Source organism: Acanthochromis polyacanthus, chromosome 16 (assembly GCF_021347895.1).
Source record: "Acanthochromis polyacanthus isolate Apoly-LR-REF ecotype Palm Island chromosome 16, KAUST_Apoly_ChrSc, whole genome shotgun sequence".
NCBI classification, from domain to species: Eukaryota; Metazoa; Chordata; class Actinopteri; family Pomacentridae; genus Acanthochromis; species Acanthochromis polyacanthus.
The window spans coordinates 26,588,980-26,605,008 of record NC_067128.1 but is presented as its reverse complement, the minus strand read 5'-3'; the positions used below and the strand labels follow the sequence as shown (position 1 = coordinate 26,605,008).

The following is a 16,029-nucleotide window of genomic DNA, read 5'->3' as shown; positions in this document are numbered from 1 at the left end:
GGATTTTCTAGCTTCAAGGCAAAAGTGCTAACCACCAAGCCACTGTGCAGCAATTTAAAGATAATAATGTGATGCAAAATGTAGTGTGCAATAGGCTGTAGTTGTACATGGCTTGTCCTATTTGTTCAATTTTATCATTTGTTCAATCTTAAAATGCCACAACACACACCAGTGGCAGAACTGCCATGCAAAGTGCTCACCTGCCATTGGGAGCAGCTTGGGTTTTAGTGTCTTTCCAAGGACATTTCGCTAGATATTTTGGCAGAAGACAACCTGCTCTACCACATTAAGTCGAACAGGTGTGTGTGTGTGTACTCATTTAGATGAATTCTGGACAGGCATCAGTATTTTTACCACTAATAATCAGATATTCAAAGTTCTCAAGAAAAATAATCACATTGAAAAATTCTAGTTTTAAGATAAAAATATATATTTGATAGGGCTTGAAGTTTGTCGCCTCTAAAGAGGAAAAAGTTTGCAAGTCGTCCCATCACAAATATACATATTTACATATATGGTACATTTTGCAACTCCTCATTCAGTCTTGGACTTGCAGTTCCCCTTAGAAGCAATTTCTTTAGTTTAACTCTCCCAGCTGAGACAGTTCTTTGACCTTTTGTGGTATCTGATCTGTTACATGTATTACCTAATAAGTTAGTAGACTGGAATCTGTTTTGTTTGTTTTAGTATTTGAAAGGAGATGCAGTGTCTGCTCTGGTGTCTCTGACCACAGATGGAACCTGCATTATATTCAACCCATGCCATGGGAAAGTGTTCTCCTGTTTACAGAGCCCTGTTGGAGGTGTTTTTATGAGGGTTCTTCTGTCTAAAACACTGATTTAGGGATTCTTCAGTTGTTGTAGACAAGGGGGAGTTGTTTGGGGATGCTCTCTGCTTTCCCCATATGGTAGGCAACAAAGAACCATTTGTTTTAACCCCTCCTATATGTTGAAAACCTATAAAAGTGATCGCTGGCTATTGTCCAGCAAGGAGGATTCAATTGGCCAACTCCTTCCAGGCAGTTTCTGTCTGCACTGATGCTGCTCTTTCTTTTAATAAAATACTTTTAAAGAAAGTCAGTGTCACGGACATTTTCTCCTTCACCTGCACATCATGGACACCAGAGAGAGAAACAACGACACTTTCTAGTGCTCTTTATAATGCTTTCCATGGGGTTGTCTTCATTTTATACAATACTGCTGTCTTTTTGTTCACCTACTCACTTTTTCTGCTGTGTTGTTCACCTACTCACTTTTTCAATTTTCTTTCCTAGTCACATGGGCATTGTTTAGATGACATGAAGTGATGAATCATTTTATTATATAGATTTTGTTTCTGTATACGTGTGTCAAATTAAAGAGAAAAACTAGTAAGAGTTTGACAGCTGTCATTTACTGAGTCAAATACAAACTTCCAGTGGTCTTCCAGAATATTTAATAGTGCAAAGGGCCTGCACAACTCACTAAAAGTCAATACCTAGCACAATGTGGTCTTGTTGAAAAAAGCAGGAGATCTTCCGGGAGAGCTGACTTTTGGAAGCATATGTCTACAATAGCTTCATTCTCTTCTAAAATAAGAACAGTAACATACAAATTTCATACATCCATTCTCTATACACCGCCTTATCCTCACTACAGTCGCGGGGGGTGCTGGAGCCTATCTCAGCTGACTCGGGCGAAGGCAGGGGACACCCTGGACAGGTCGCCAGTCTGTCACAGGGCTACATATACAGACAAACAGTCACACACACATTCACACCTACACACATGGACAAAATTGTTGGTACCCCTCAGTTAAAGAAGGAAAAACCCACAATTCTCACTGAAATCACTTGAAACTCACAAAAGTAACAATAAATAAAAAATTTATTGAAAATTAAATAATCAAAAACAGCCATTACTTTTGAATTGTTGATTAACATAATTATTTAAAAAACAAACTAATGAAACAGGCCCGGACAAAAATGATGGTACCTCTATAAAAGATTGAAAACTATTTGACCAGAGTGACATGATTAACTCAGGTGTGTCATTTAATTGACATCACAGGTGTTTCCAAACTCATAATCAGTCAGTCTGCCTATTTAAAGGGAGACAAGTAGTCACCCTGCTGTTTGGTGAAAAGGTGTGTACCACACTGAACATGGACAACAGAAAGCGAAGGAGAGAATTGTCCCAGGACATCCGAAAAAAAATATAGACAAACATCTTAAAGGTAAAGGCTATAAGACCATCTCTAAACAGCTTGAAGTTCCTGTGACAACAGTGGCTCATATTATTCAGAAGTTCAAGACCCACGGGACAGTAGCCAACCTCCCTGGACGTGGCCGCAAGAGGAAAATTGACGACAAATTGAAGAGACGGATCGTTGGAATTGTATCCAAAGAGCCCAGAGCAACCTCCAAAGAAATTAAAGGTGAACTCCAAGGCCAAGGTACATCAGTGTCAGATCGCACCATTCGTCGTTGTTTGAGCCAAAGTGGACTTCATGGGAGACGACCAAGGAGGACACCACTGCTGAAAAAAACTCATAAAAAAGCCAGACTGGAATTTGCAAAAATGCATGTTGACAAGCCACAAAGCTTCTGGGAGAATGTCCTTTGGACAGATGAGACCAAACTGGAGCTTTTTGGTAAGGCACATCAACTCTATGTTCATAGACTCAAAAACCAAGCATACGAAGAAAAGAACACTGTCCCTACGGTGAAACATGGAGGAGGCTCAGTAATGTTTTGGGGCTGCTTTGCTGCATCTGGCACAGGGTGTCTTGAAAGTGTGCAAGGTACGATGAAATCTGAAGACTATCAAGGCATTCTGGAGAGAAATGTGCTGCCTAGTGTCAGAAAGCTTGGTCTCAGTCGCAGGTCATGGGTCTTCCAACAGGACAACGATCCAAAACACACAGCCAAAAATACCCAAGAATGGCTGAGAGAAAAGCGTTGGACTATTCTGAAGTGGCCTTCTATGAGCCCAGATCTGAATCCCATTGAACATATGTGGAAGGAGCTGAAACATGCCATTTGGAGAAGACACCCATCAAACCTGAGACAACTGGAGCTGTTTGCTCATGAGGAGTGGGCCAAAATACCTGTTGACAGCTGCAGAACGCTCATTGACAAATACAGAAATCGTTTAATTGCAGTGATTGCCTCAAAAGGTTGTGCAACAAAATATTAAGTTATGGGTACCATCATTTTTGTCCAGCCCTATTTCATTAGTTTGTTTTTTTAAATAATTATGTTAATCAACAATTCAAAAGTGATGGCTGATTTTGATTATTTAATTTTCAATAAATTTTTATTTATTGTTACTTTTGTGAGTTTCAAGTGATTTCAGTGAGAATTGTGGGTTTTTCCTTCTTTAACTGAGGGGTACCAACAATTTTGTCCACGTGTGTAAATCCACAATGAATAATTACAACCCCCCTACAAGTAGAATTCTGCGTACATTTCTACCTCAAAGTTTCTATTGACTGTCAGTATATTATCTTTGGTCACTTGGAGAACAATTCTAGAAAACATGTTTGCAAGTAGTCACAGCCAGCAAACCTGGAGCAGCTTGTAGAAATACCTGGTTCTTTAACTGTCAAAATTGTCCACACTAGCTACATACTAACTGTGCATTTATCAAAGTTCTACTGATTAAAGCAGATGCAGAGATTGCAGGCTTTAAAAAAATAGTATAATGAGGCTGAATTTGAACCATAGAGGTGAGAGGTTCATACATCTGAGCAACATTTCACGTTACACCATTGTTCATATAGAAATACTGATTGGTGCAGCTTCAGCATCAGTAATCAGAATTTCATTCCAGTCTTCACTAATGGCGCCATGCTGCATTGATGAGTTAAGGGAGCTGCACTACATAACAACATCCCTCCTGACAAAATTAAGGGCTTATCGATCAAGTGTAAAATATGAGCAGTGAAATCCTGTGAATCCAGGACTAAACTGAAGGATCACAAGACCAGCATGCATCTTTCTTTTAATTGCGTGTAACCAATGTCATTTCAGGTCCAGCCTTGTGTGATCACAGGAGAACTACACATATTTGCTTCTAAAACTCACTCACAATCAGGGTAAATTCAAGCTTCGCTGTCTTCCTTCAGTCAACTACCTCAGCTGACCTCCACAGTTGGACAAGATTCAATGCAAAAGATTTCCACGTACGGAAGCTTCCAAACCACTTTTTATCATGACCGATACCAATACATTTCTATGAGCCTTGATGCCTAAATTCTAAGTTAAACAAAATTATTTCAAAAGAAAGTCTGCCAACATACACACAAATGTTCATACAATGTTACATTTTGACAGACTGAACAATGTTACTCATGTTTTGAGTAGCAACTCAGGGTAACTGCTCAGTAGTAACTCAGGGGATGTGGACACAAGGGCTAAACTGAATTACAGTAATACACATAAAGCTGACAATTGCCATAAAACATCAGAAGCAGGTACAAGTGATGGCTGTGTTTGCCTAAACATGCTGAGACTTGCCTTTGTGAGTGGAGCATTGCCGCAGATGCAGCTGTCACAATTTGCACATAATAAAAGCAACATTTCAGAGAACATATGAACAACATGCTGCTAATATAAAGACACTCACTCTCCTTGAATTCTGTGTACAGATCAACATATCTGACCTTTAAGCTGCTGAGGTAACTTTGAGGCCTTCCTTTGCTCGAAATGTTCTCTGGGACCTTTCTGGCATTAAATTCTACAATCAACCCAGTCCCAAATGATCATCCTTTACAGCTAAATTACATTAGCAATTACCTCATGAGGGGAAAGTAATTTGGTTTAGAAATACATGTACTCTGTGACCTGCAATTGATAAAGGATTAAACTGGGCATCACCCAAAAAATCAGGATTCATGTCCTATTAGTCTCATAACAAAGTTCTGTTTTCTGTTGTTTATTTATGGTTTTCGCTGGCTTTCTGGTTAGATTTAGACACCAAAACTATGTGGTTAGGGTTAGGAAAATACATTTTACATGGTCGAAGCATGTTTAAGTTTCGGTGGCAAAAATATTTGGTTAGGCTTCGGAGAAATTTCATGGTTTGGGTTCAAATTTCACAACATATTTGACGCTTCTCTTAAATTTCCTGGGTTACCAATGTGACAGGTCCAGGCCTATCTAATGTATGATTGATTGGTTAAAAAAAGGGAAGAGTGAAGCAATAAAATAAACAACAAGGATACATATTTATGTTGATTCCAAACTAACGACAACGTAATTGAGACTGTAATTTATTCATATAGAAAAGTAATTTTGTGGAAACGGGGTAGCTTCAACTTGTCGTTGATCATTAACTCACACACAACTCAGTTATTTTTTATCCTCTAAGTTGTAGTAAACCTGTTGCTGCATGTGCATTTGCAACCATAATTCACATTTTTCTTGTCCTTGTTCAGTGTTTGAGTGAGTACACAGCATCTTTGATTCTTTCAGTATCATATGAAAACAAGTTCTGTCACATTTGTAGAATTTTGGCATTGACTTGGTACCAAAATACCAGTTGTTGTGACATCACTAATTGTGTGGGGTTCTTTTATCTGCTAATTTGACATAATGTATGCTTTAAATCCCACTTCTTAAGGGTGTACTCAAGCAACGATCTATTCTTGTATTAGAAGTGCTTAATTATAACTCTTCAGTGTTGCACCTCTTTTAGAACGTGCAGATCTATGAAGTTCCCACCACTCTCTCCAATCACTGCTCCCAATTCACTGCACTTCAGCTCACCTAAGACTCCACTCAAACACTGGAAAACTATTCTGTTCCACACAGATGTAATATTGGCGCAATTCAGCCGCAAATTACAATCCAAAAGCAATCCTGAGGATCGTGGTCCAGATAGCTCCACTCGGCCTTCCTTGTTTATTTTTGTTGCAAATAAAACCCCATGTCTGAATCCATTTCCATGAGACTGTCATTGATACACTGCCATTTTGAGGTGGAAATTCTAAGCTATGGCGATAACTACTTATTCCGCTTGTGATGTCTTCCAGCATATAAAACAAAACGCCACATGGACACATTTAGCAAGGTAAAAAGCTCAATATTCAGAGTCTGTAGCACTATCTTTTCAGTTTTTGGGGGAAGTGTAATGTGCTGTCAATATATATGTTAATTTTTTAAAACTAAGTAATTAAATATTGTAATCCAAAAATTCTTTGTAGATTTTAACTTTGTGATCGAAACGAAGAAATTGGTTTTATTGCATGTGAGCTCTGCTCTTGTGTTATTGAACTTGAATAAAACGTAAAAATGACAAATGTAATAAAAATACAAATTACAGAGATCAGAGCTTGAGAAAACAAATTCATGATCACAGGCATAAATTTCCTCCCAATAAAGAGGCACAAACAGATTTAGATATATAGATCTTCTATTTTTACTATCAACATATGAATTCTGACTTCATACAAACACTACATCTAGTGTGGAATATGTAATTTGATCCATATATATTCCATTATATTATGATTTGTCATCTGCATCTGAATTTTGTGCTCCACTTTAAATAAACACATTTCCACCCTAAAGTGACGCAGAAAAAGGCACAAAGTGGTGTATAAAGATCCACCAGAAGGGAGGAAATGAAGCGTTTGATATTTGATTTAATCCTATATCAACGTACCCGGTTAACACTTTAGATAAATCCTTTGAGCTGAGCCAATCAGCAACCAAAGTATTCAGATCAGTTAAAATAATTAACACAAGTAAAATCTCTTCTTACTTAAGACAATGAGCCAAACAAGTAAATAACCACAGCACTACTTGGCTAGTGGTAATTTTGTGGTCATCTTGCTACTTTAATATACTGACTTCAGCAATGAGAAATATACGATGATGCTGTTATTGATGATGGATGAATCAATAAGTAACTTCAGATATTTGTGGCGCCTGCATCAGATAATCACGAGAAGGAAATTATTAACAAACTGTCTATCTGAAGGTTTTTCGTGTAGTTTTGTGTCATTTTATTGTAAAATTCAAGCCTGGAATAGTATAAGCTTCCAGTTCTTGTGCCGTATCTGCTCAAGAACGGTTACAAAAGTTGCTTTTCTGCCTCTGTATGGATTTGTGGATAGCGATTTTTATCTTTAACAAGTGACCCCTAAAACCCTCCTGATATTTAATATATTTGTATGATTCTTGCTTGACTTTTAATGTTTGATTTGAAGGAATATAACTTTCAGACTCACTGGGGAAAGAAAAGGCGAGTGATTAAGATCCGATTTGCCGAAAGCAAAACCGCTTTTCACTGACGCTAATACAAACATTTTACACTACAAATGAATCCCTCAGCCTCTCTTTGCTCATCACACATACTGTAAATGAGACTGAAACTCACACACGTATTTGCACGAGACCAATAACACCTCCTCTCATCTTCTGATGCAAAAGTCGAGCATTCAGACCTGCTATCGTAAGCCACAACAGAGGTCTGGATTTACACACACAATCATCTTATATGGAGGGAAGTTGGGGAGACAGGTCAGGACAGAGTCACCCCACAGCGGGGGAAACAGACTAAGAATGTTTACACAAGTGCTGGACTTCAGTAAAAATGTACTTGACGTGAGAATTTCTGTTTTGGGCTACTTAATACTTCCAGTCTACCGCATTTCACTTGCTGCAACTGCACACTTCTCACTCTGATACAGTAAACCAACAGTTTTATTTAGATTTTCTATTGATTTTGCATGGAAAACAACTGATCTGCTTCGAAATATAAGAGATTTTCAATGCAAACTCTCTTGTGAGTATTTTCACATCATTCCTTCTACAAATGTTCTTTTCTGGAGAAAGGAAAAAGTAGCCTCATCATCGTGTTGGTTTATTTCTGTCTGTAACGACCGAATGTTCTGCGATAAATACCTTTATCCCTCCTAATACGTGTTCTATTCGCTAGAGTAGGGGGTGGGATGGCAGGGGCTGGGGTCAAAGTTTTGAAGGATAATTCAGCATCTTTTTCTGCAACTGATGAAAACACCACAGTCTAAAACCAGGTTATTAGTAAGTAGTTGCTGTCTGGATGTTGTATTGTGCATAAATGTTTACAACTCTTGTGGAAATTGCATTTTTGACAGCACTTTCACTTCATTAAGCTTTTGATTTAACTTGCAATGCAGCATTTCTCCATTGTGCACACTATCCGACGACTCCTTCCACCTTTCTGCACATCATGCGTGCATCAAATCCAACACTTTAAAAGCCTTAAACACTTTTTTCATCAGGTGTGTCTCTAATGCAGCAGATTAAACTAACAGGATTGTTTGCGCAGGTTCACTTGAAAGGTTTGAGACTTAGGGAGGATGTGATTAAATCTGATTTTCTGGAGACATTTTTCTAAGACCTTCATACATTTTCCAATTTTATTAGAGCCACATATAAACCCGGCAGTTAAACACAGTTGCAGCAGAGACATAATGGATTTTTATCTGCCGTGCAACTGTGAACCCAGATAGCAAACTATGGGTGAATCAATGTTGAATCTATGTTGAGACCTAACGTCGAAATTATACAGAAAGTGCAAGGTTAATAAAATGTTGAGTCAACGTTTGCTTACATAGATTACATGTTTGCAAACATAGATTCAATATTAATTAAACATTGACCTGTCAAACATTTTAATTAAACCAAAATACAATGTAGATTCAATGGTATCTTTTAAACACAAACTTCAATGTTGACAAAATGTTGTTGAATCAACGATGATCCAACCATCAGTCTTCAACCGTAACCACAATTCAACCTTCTTAACCCTAATTCAACATTGATTTAACATCTTTTGCTATCTGGGTAAAGTGTGATTTATGGTTGAAAAGCAAACGTTGACTCAACATTTTATCAACCTTGCGCTTTCTGTATAATTTTGACGTTAGGTCTCAACATAGATTCAACATTGATTCACCCATAGTTTGCTATCTGTGAAGGTCTCCTCTTTTCATTCTGCAAAGGAGAAAGTTGCAGGGGTTTTGTGTTTGCAGGATGTTTAACTAGGACTTAAAGCTGACTTTAAATATCAAATTGTAGGATATATATATACAGATTTTCCCCGTTTTGTGAAATTACACACAATAATATGCAAAATCAGAAAAAAAACTAATGTATACATTAACTGATTTGATTTGTTTTGATTAGTATTATATTTGTCTATCCATATATATTGTATGGAAGTGATGTCAAAAATTTTAGCAAATTATTAAAAACATGTTGAAATCATGAAGATTTTATCCTCGCTACATTGTTAAAGTGCGCAGTTGTGGTTTTCTTATTAGCAGCAGGACTACATGTAACCACTTTATCCTGTGACTGAATGTTTCCTGTCGTGAACGAAACAAACAAATGGAGAGGAAACAACAAACAATCTGGATCAAGCGCCTGGAACACGAGGTATGAAATTGCGCGTAAAGCGGAGAAAACAACCTTAAAGTGCATGACTCACTTTGTGATCATCGGTCATCAGTCATTCCGATGCGAGTTTAATTCCCACCGACACGCAGATCCACGGTTATCGCGCAGGAAAACGCGGAGTTGCTGCTGCAGAAGAAGCAAAGGTTCCAGCTGAAGTTGTCCTCAGAGGCTCACAGCCGCGGTGAGCTCCAAACAGCAGCAGTCGCTCAGTCACATTCACAAACCAGTTTTACGCACGAACCGCTTCTGGGAAGGACCTAAACCTCCAGCGCCTCAAACTGGACTCGGATCTCTTCTGGTTGGTTCTGTCTGAGCACTGAAGAAGATTCGAGCTTCATGAGATGAGGCTCCACAAGCCTCCGCCTCCCCTCCCCTCCCCTCCCCTGCATGGTGGCATTGAGTTCAGTCATACACTATAAAATAATAAATTAAAACGTAAACACAGAATCGTCAAACAATCCAAAGCTGTATTTTTTTTAAATAAATAAAGAGAACGGCACATTTCTTAAATATGGTGATATAGGTGCAGATTTTTACACTGTAAAAAATAATTATTATTTCGGATAATTTGGTGATTTACAGATTTTTCCTGTTTTGTGAAATTACACACAACAATATGCAAGGTCACAGAAAAAAACTAGCACTTGGAATATAGTGATACTGTTTGCAGATTTATATACTGATGGGATAATTTGTTGTTTTACAGATTTCCCTCGTTTTCTGAAATTACACACAATAACATGCAAAATCACAGAAACTATTATGTACTAATTTACACATAAACTGACTTAACTTATTATTATTGCTCATTTAAAAGGTCCACAAACTTCTGTTGAAGTCTTTTGCTTTTTGTTTTTTGTTTTTGTTTGTTTCTCTGTGTGTGGGGTGGGGTGGGGGGGGGGGGGGGGACTGTTTTTTCCAGAGATGGGATGTAACGTTGCTGCTTGGTGGAGCTGTTAATGTGAAGGCATAGTGGCAGACAAGCATACACTGTAATACATAAATAAATAAATAAATTTGTCAGCAAAAATACATAAAAGGTAGCATTTTAAAAAACTATATTTTAGCACTTAAGACCTGTAAAATAAACAAAATAATGAAGATATTAAGTGACCTAATTTTATTATTCCTATTATTATTGTTGTTGTTGTTGTTGCTTTTATCTGTCAAAGATGGAAAAATGGGTCCATAAGTGGTTAGCACTTTTGCCTTGCAGCAAGAAGATCCCCGGTTCAAATCCTGGGGTGGGCCTGGGATCTTTCTGCATGGAGTTTGCATGTTCTCTCTGTGCATGCGTGGGTTTTCTCCGGGTACTCCGGCTTCCTCCCACAGTCCAAAAATATGCTGAGGTTAATTGATGACTCTAAATTGCCCAGAGGTGTGAATGTGAGTGTGATTGTTTGTCTGTATATGTAGCCCTGTGATAGACTGGTGACCTGTCCAGGGCGACCCCTGCCTTCGCCTGAGTCAGCTGGGATAGATTCCAGCACCCCGTGACCCTAGTGAGGATAAAGCGTTGTATAGAGAATGGATGGTTGTGAACTTGCTGCTTCATCAGCTGTTAAAGGCATGGTGTTCTTCAGTCAAACACTGTAAAAAAAAAAAAAAACTACCCGGTTAAAAAGACACAAAAAATGACAAGAAAAATAAGTTTAAATGGTAGAATACTATAAAGGTCAGACGTTTTATTGAAAAAATAAAGAAAATTGTAAAAAACAACAACAACAGCAAGCATCTGGAAAAATGATATTTTTCTGGATTTGTACACTGTAAAATAATTAACTGCAATATCTTTTGGATGATTTGGAGTTGTTTTACAGACAATAACATTTAAAATTATGGGGGGGAAGTAATAAGTTACACATCAACTGCAGCTTAAAGATTGAAAAATACAAACTTGCTCATGTCTCTTAAGAGTCCAATTATGCTACAGGCTTTGGCTAATATGGAGTTGGAGAGAGTTGATTCTTGGTTTAAATGTAAAAAACTATCACTCAACATAAAGAAAACAAACCACATGGTATTTCATTCTGTTAGAAACAAAAGTAATATCTCTCTCTGTATAAATGGACAAAACATTAACAGAGTAAATTCTACAAAATTTCTTAATATCTCCTTGGATGAATTCATTAATTTCAAGTATCATATTGATGTGTTAATCAACAAACTATCAAAATATACTGGTTTTATTCTTTAAACTAAGACAGTATCTCTCACTCTCTGCTCTTCTTACTCTGTATAGATCCATCATTGAACCACATATCAACTATTGTAATATAATATGGTGTAACACTTTTCCAACTCATCTCATCAAACTACACTCTTTACAAAAGAAGATCATTTGTGCTTTCACATGGTCTGCTTACGCAGCTCCTTCTGGCCCTATTTTCCCCTCTCTTGATCTCCTGAGGCTTCCTGATTTTAACATCTATCACAATGCCTGTATTATGTATCAGGTTGTCAACCAACTCAACAAACGCTTATGAGAGCTCATCCCAATCTTGGGGAAGAAGCGTAAACTTATATGTACCAGCCTGAGTGTTGTCTGCAGGGGTCCGCAGATCCGGAATGAGCTAGAGGGTTCATTAAATTATCACAGTCCTTTTCTGCCTTCAAAAAAATGTGAGAAAAAAACTGCTGTCCTCCTATGTATCATCTCTGACAAAATCATGTATTGTTGGAAATGATGTTGTCTGTATATGGGTGTATGTGTGATTGCGTGTATGCTTGTGTGGTGTATGTTGAGGGGGTGGGGGCTTGGGGGTGGGGGTTATTGAGAGAATTGTGGGTGATGATGTTTTTGTTGCTTGGGTCCCCTAATTATAAGCACTTTTGCTTCCCTGGGGTTCCATTTCATGTACATCTGCTGTAAGTGCTTTGGTAGAATATATTTGTCTTTTTCTGTGCATGTGCAATAAAAAAATCTATCTAAACAAATAATCTTTAGGCTAGTCAGACGAGTGATGTTTTGACATCTCCTCATATTTCAGATATTTATATTTACGCTTGAAAGTTTCCTGACAAGCATTTGATGTTTGACGTGAAGCGGTTCTTTGAAAGAGTCTCTTTTGAAGAAAAGTTTCAGACTCACAGGTAAGCAGGAGGTGAGGCTGTCTGAAAAATCTCTCTGATTACACAATTTCGTTCATTTTTATTTTGGAAAGCAGCCATATTATTTCCTGTCTCCTCTGTGTTTTTGACTTGACCACTAATCTGACTGTGTGTGGGGGAGCTGCAGCCTTCTGAGGCTTCTCTGCAAAGGCTCAACAAGTCCAAATGGATAAAAATGATTGAATGAGTTTATCAGGAAAATCCCTCCACTCTCCTTAAACACACGGTGTTCTGCAGGGTCTGAGAAAATTGACATGTCAATTTAGGGAACAACAATTTTAGCCTGTAACCACACACTAAGTCCTTTGTGTTTTAAATCTGATTGCCATATGTGGAAAATGACAGGCAAAATATTTTGGCTCAACTTGTGAGCACCAGTTCAGATTTGGCAATATCTGAATCACAATTACAACTGTTTCGAGATTGTTGGGTTCTGTTGCCGTATCTCGAGTTCGTTCTCTTGAATGGCAGACTGTCTCTGTGACGCTGAGATCGGGACTGGTTCAGGGTGGTTCAGTAACATGCAAACCGCATGTTTGTGCTTGGTGTCATGTAAAATATATTTCTGATGTTCAGATGCCTCCCTAGATGGATACGAAGTGTTGTTTGCCTTACACCTCACTGAAGCAATGCTCTGTTCTCCTGAAAGGTGTTAAATTTTCTTGTCCTGCACACCTGCATGCCTTTGGTTCACCACAGTATAAAAAAAGGGAGCCATAAAAAGAGCTGAATTTATTCTTTACATTCAAAAACCCTCTAAAATGATCTCGATGTGTTCTGAAATTTAAAGCAGACCATTTTTTTTTGCATGTTGGGTATTATTCAGAACTTTACACGGAACAAGGAGAAATAGTAAGGAAGCAAATAATTGTTAAGCAGCATCAAGGCAGACTATGTTCTTGATTCCAGAAGTTCCATCCATCCATCCATCCATCCATCCATCCATCCATCCATCCATCCATCCATCCATCCATTATCTAAACACCCAGCTGACTTACAATAATAATAATAATAATAATAATAATAATAACAGCAATTTTATTTATATAGCACCTTAAATAACAGTGTTCAGAAGGTGCTTTCCCAGTTAAAACATGCAACACAGACATTCAAGCAAGACATAAGGAGACAAGGCAGCACAGTCAATTAAAATAAATAGTAAAAATGATAATAAGTTAAATTAATAATTAACTAGATTAGCATGCATGTCAAGCAAAGGAACTAGGCAGCTTTAAAACTAAAGAATCATATAAAAGGTTAGAAGTTACAAATAAAAAATAAATAATGAAAATAAATAAATCAGAGAATTAAAGAATTAGAGATGACATCACCCAAGGGTCCAGGCAGCTAAAATTAAAACAAAATAAGAGAGAACATCTAAAGTAAACAGGACATGATACAAAATAAAACACTAAAACCTATTACAGCTAAAAGTAAACTTCACATAAAAGCAATCTATAACGGTGGGTTTTAAGTAGTGATTTAAAAGAAGTTACTGACTCTGCAAACCTTATCTCCTCAGAGAGGTCGCTCCAAAGTCGAGGGGCCCTGATGGAGAAAGCTCAGTCAATTTGGAACAACCAGAAGAATTTATAGAACAAACTGAGGATCTGAGGCTGTGAGCAGGCTCATACAGGGTCAACAGATCACAAATGTAGCTTGGTGCGAGATCCTGGCGAGCTTTAAAAGTGATCAATAAAATCTTAAAATCAGTTCTAAAATGAACAGGGAGCCAGCAGAGGGAAGTTAAGATAGGTGTGATGTGATGAGAGAAAACCCATGCATTGTTATGACTTTATTTGATAAAGTTATGTTTATTTACTGAGTTGACAATTAATATAACACAGTGAGAGAAATTATAAACTTAAATAGGAATGCACTTTTATTTGAGTATTCATATAAATGCTCAGTCAGTTGAACTTTGGGACTAGATTACTCATGATGCTCGGGTTCAAGCAAGGAATGTTGGGAGTCAACAGTGCATACAGGCACAGAAAAATGTTTAGTTTATGCTAGCAGTAAGTTAGACTGTGCTGTGAGCTAAAGCTGCTGTTCGCTTTGGATTCACTAAAGCGGTTAGCGAAACAGAAGTCCAGACTCTTGTCCTTTTTGAACGTCAGTGTGGAAGCCACTACATGCATGCACAGGGAGAACATGCAAACTCCATGCAGAAAGATCCTGGCCAGGACATGAAACGGGGATCTTCTTACTGTGAGGTGACGGTGCAAACCACCAAAGAGCCCTAATAGTCGATGCTGTTTAATGATTGATTCGCATGTTGTAGTACTTATTCCTGCCTTGTAGATTGGAAAAATAACCTCCCAGAATATGACCAAAGTAATGATGAACACTACAGTTATTACATTGAAATTGCAGCACAGATAAGCTGATGATTAAAATCCTTTCCCATAAAGCTAAAGTGACTACAGGTCTTTCTGTCGTTCAGTGATAGGACAACTGTATGAAACAGGAAATCTGTCCAGGGTCACTTTAAAATGTACCTCTGCTGTTGATGCTGCTGCTGTGACGTCTCTCTTCATCTCAGGTGTCTCGTATTCACTGTGAGGATCTTTTGAGTGAAGCCAACAGAAGGAAAACCTCATCTGGATGCGAAGAGGGAGACTGAATGGACGACGTCCTCAGTGAATCATTTCCTGTTTAGCTTTCACTTACAGAAGGACAGACTAACTCTTACAGCTGTTTATTATTCTCTGGTCTTAGTATTCACAGGTTTCATTTATCACCTTTAACGTCATCTCTGCTGCTGTAACAGAAATGCAACATGAAAAAATCCCTGATATTTATAGCAGATAAGCAGCATTAAAACATCAACACTTTCGAGGCAGGAGCTTCATCATTACCTTTATTGCGCATTTAAAAACTACATTATTTAGCACTTGTGAACTGTACAGATGTGTAAACACACGTAATAAATGGTTGAAATAAATAATGTGTTGCTTGTAGTGAAGCATAAATACTGAACAGTCGCAATAAAAGTTGTATTACGAAGAGAGAAGCTGAATCTGCAGTATTATTGTTATTACTGTAAGAATGGGGAAGGACATCTGTGTTGCTCTTCCTCACAGTGATGAAGGACAGAAGACTCTTCAGACAACCACAGCTGGATGTTCATGTTCTCTGGAGCTCTCAGTCCATCAGACTAGATGTTCCTAACAATCCAGATCAAGGCTGGAAGGAAAAGACACCAATGGTGAGGAAAAGATCTCCAAGGTTTCTTTATAGCGGTTGCTGGAACATTAAATATAAGAGTGAACATATGAGGATTTGAATGGAAAACAATAGAGTGTTGTGTTTTTTTGTCCTATTTTTAATCTTATAGGAGTGTTTGTTTTCCTGGTTGAAGCCAAAGAAGATTTCACTGCCTTAGATGGACAATAAAGTTTATTTGTGTTTTAATTAATTTTGTTTTTAGCTCCACTTTTCGGGGTTAACGTTATTAGCAGCAGCGTCGGTAAAAAGGTGAAGCT

At 37.9% G+C, this 16,029-nt stretch overlaps 2 protein-coding genes across 3 annotated transcripts in view; one reads left to right on the top strand and one right to left on the bottom strand.

Annotated features, from left to right (window-relative positions):
• opn5 (opsin 5) overlaps window positions 1-9,798 on the bottom strand; it is a 102,568-nt gene extending 92,770 nt beyond the window's left edge. The window contains exon 1 of one of the 2 annotated variants that reach the window (XM_051960673.1): window positions 9,462-9,798. The gene's annotated coding sequence lies outside the window, so the exon portion shown is untranslated. The remainder of the gene's footprint in view (window positions 1-9,461) is intronic. The other variant, XM_051960672.1, reaches the window with a different exon arrangement.
• ptchd4 (patched domain containing 4) overlaps window positions 1-15,544 on the top strand; it is a 189,900-nt gene extending 174,356 nt beyond the window's left edge. Inside the window, exon 3 of the mRNA XM_051960662.1 lies at window positions 15,087-15,544. Within this exon, the coding sequence (XP_051816622.1) occupies window positions 15,087-15,106 (20 nt within the window). The 3' untranslated portion in view covers window positions 15,107-15,544. The remainder of the gene's footprint in view (window positions 1-15,086) is intronic.
• Window positions 15,545-16,029: the final 485 nt, after the last annotated feature.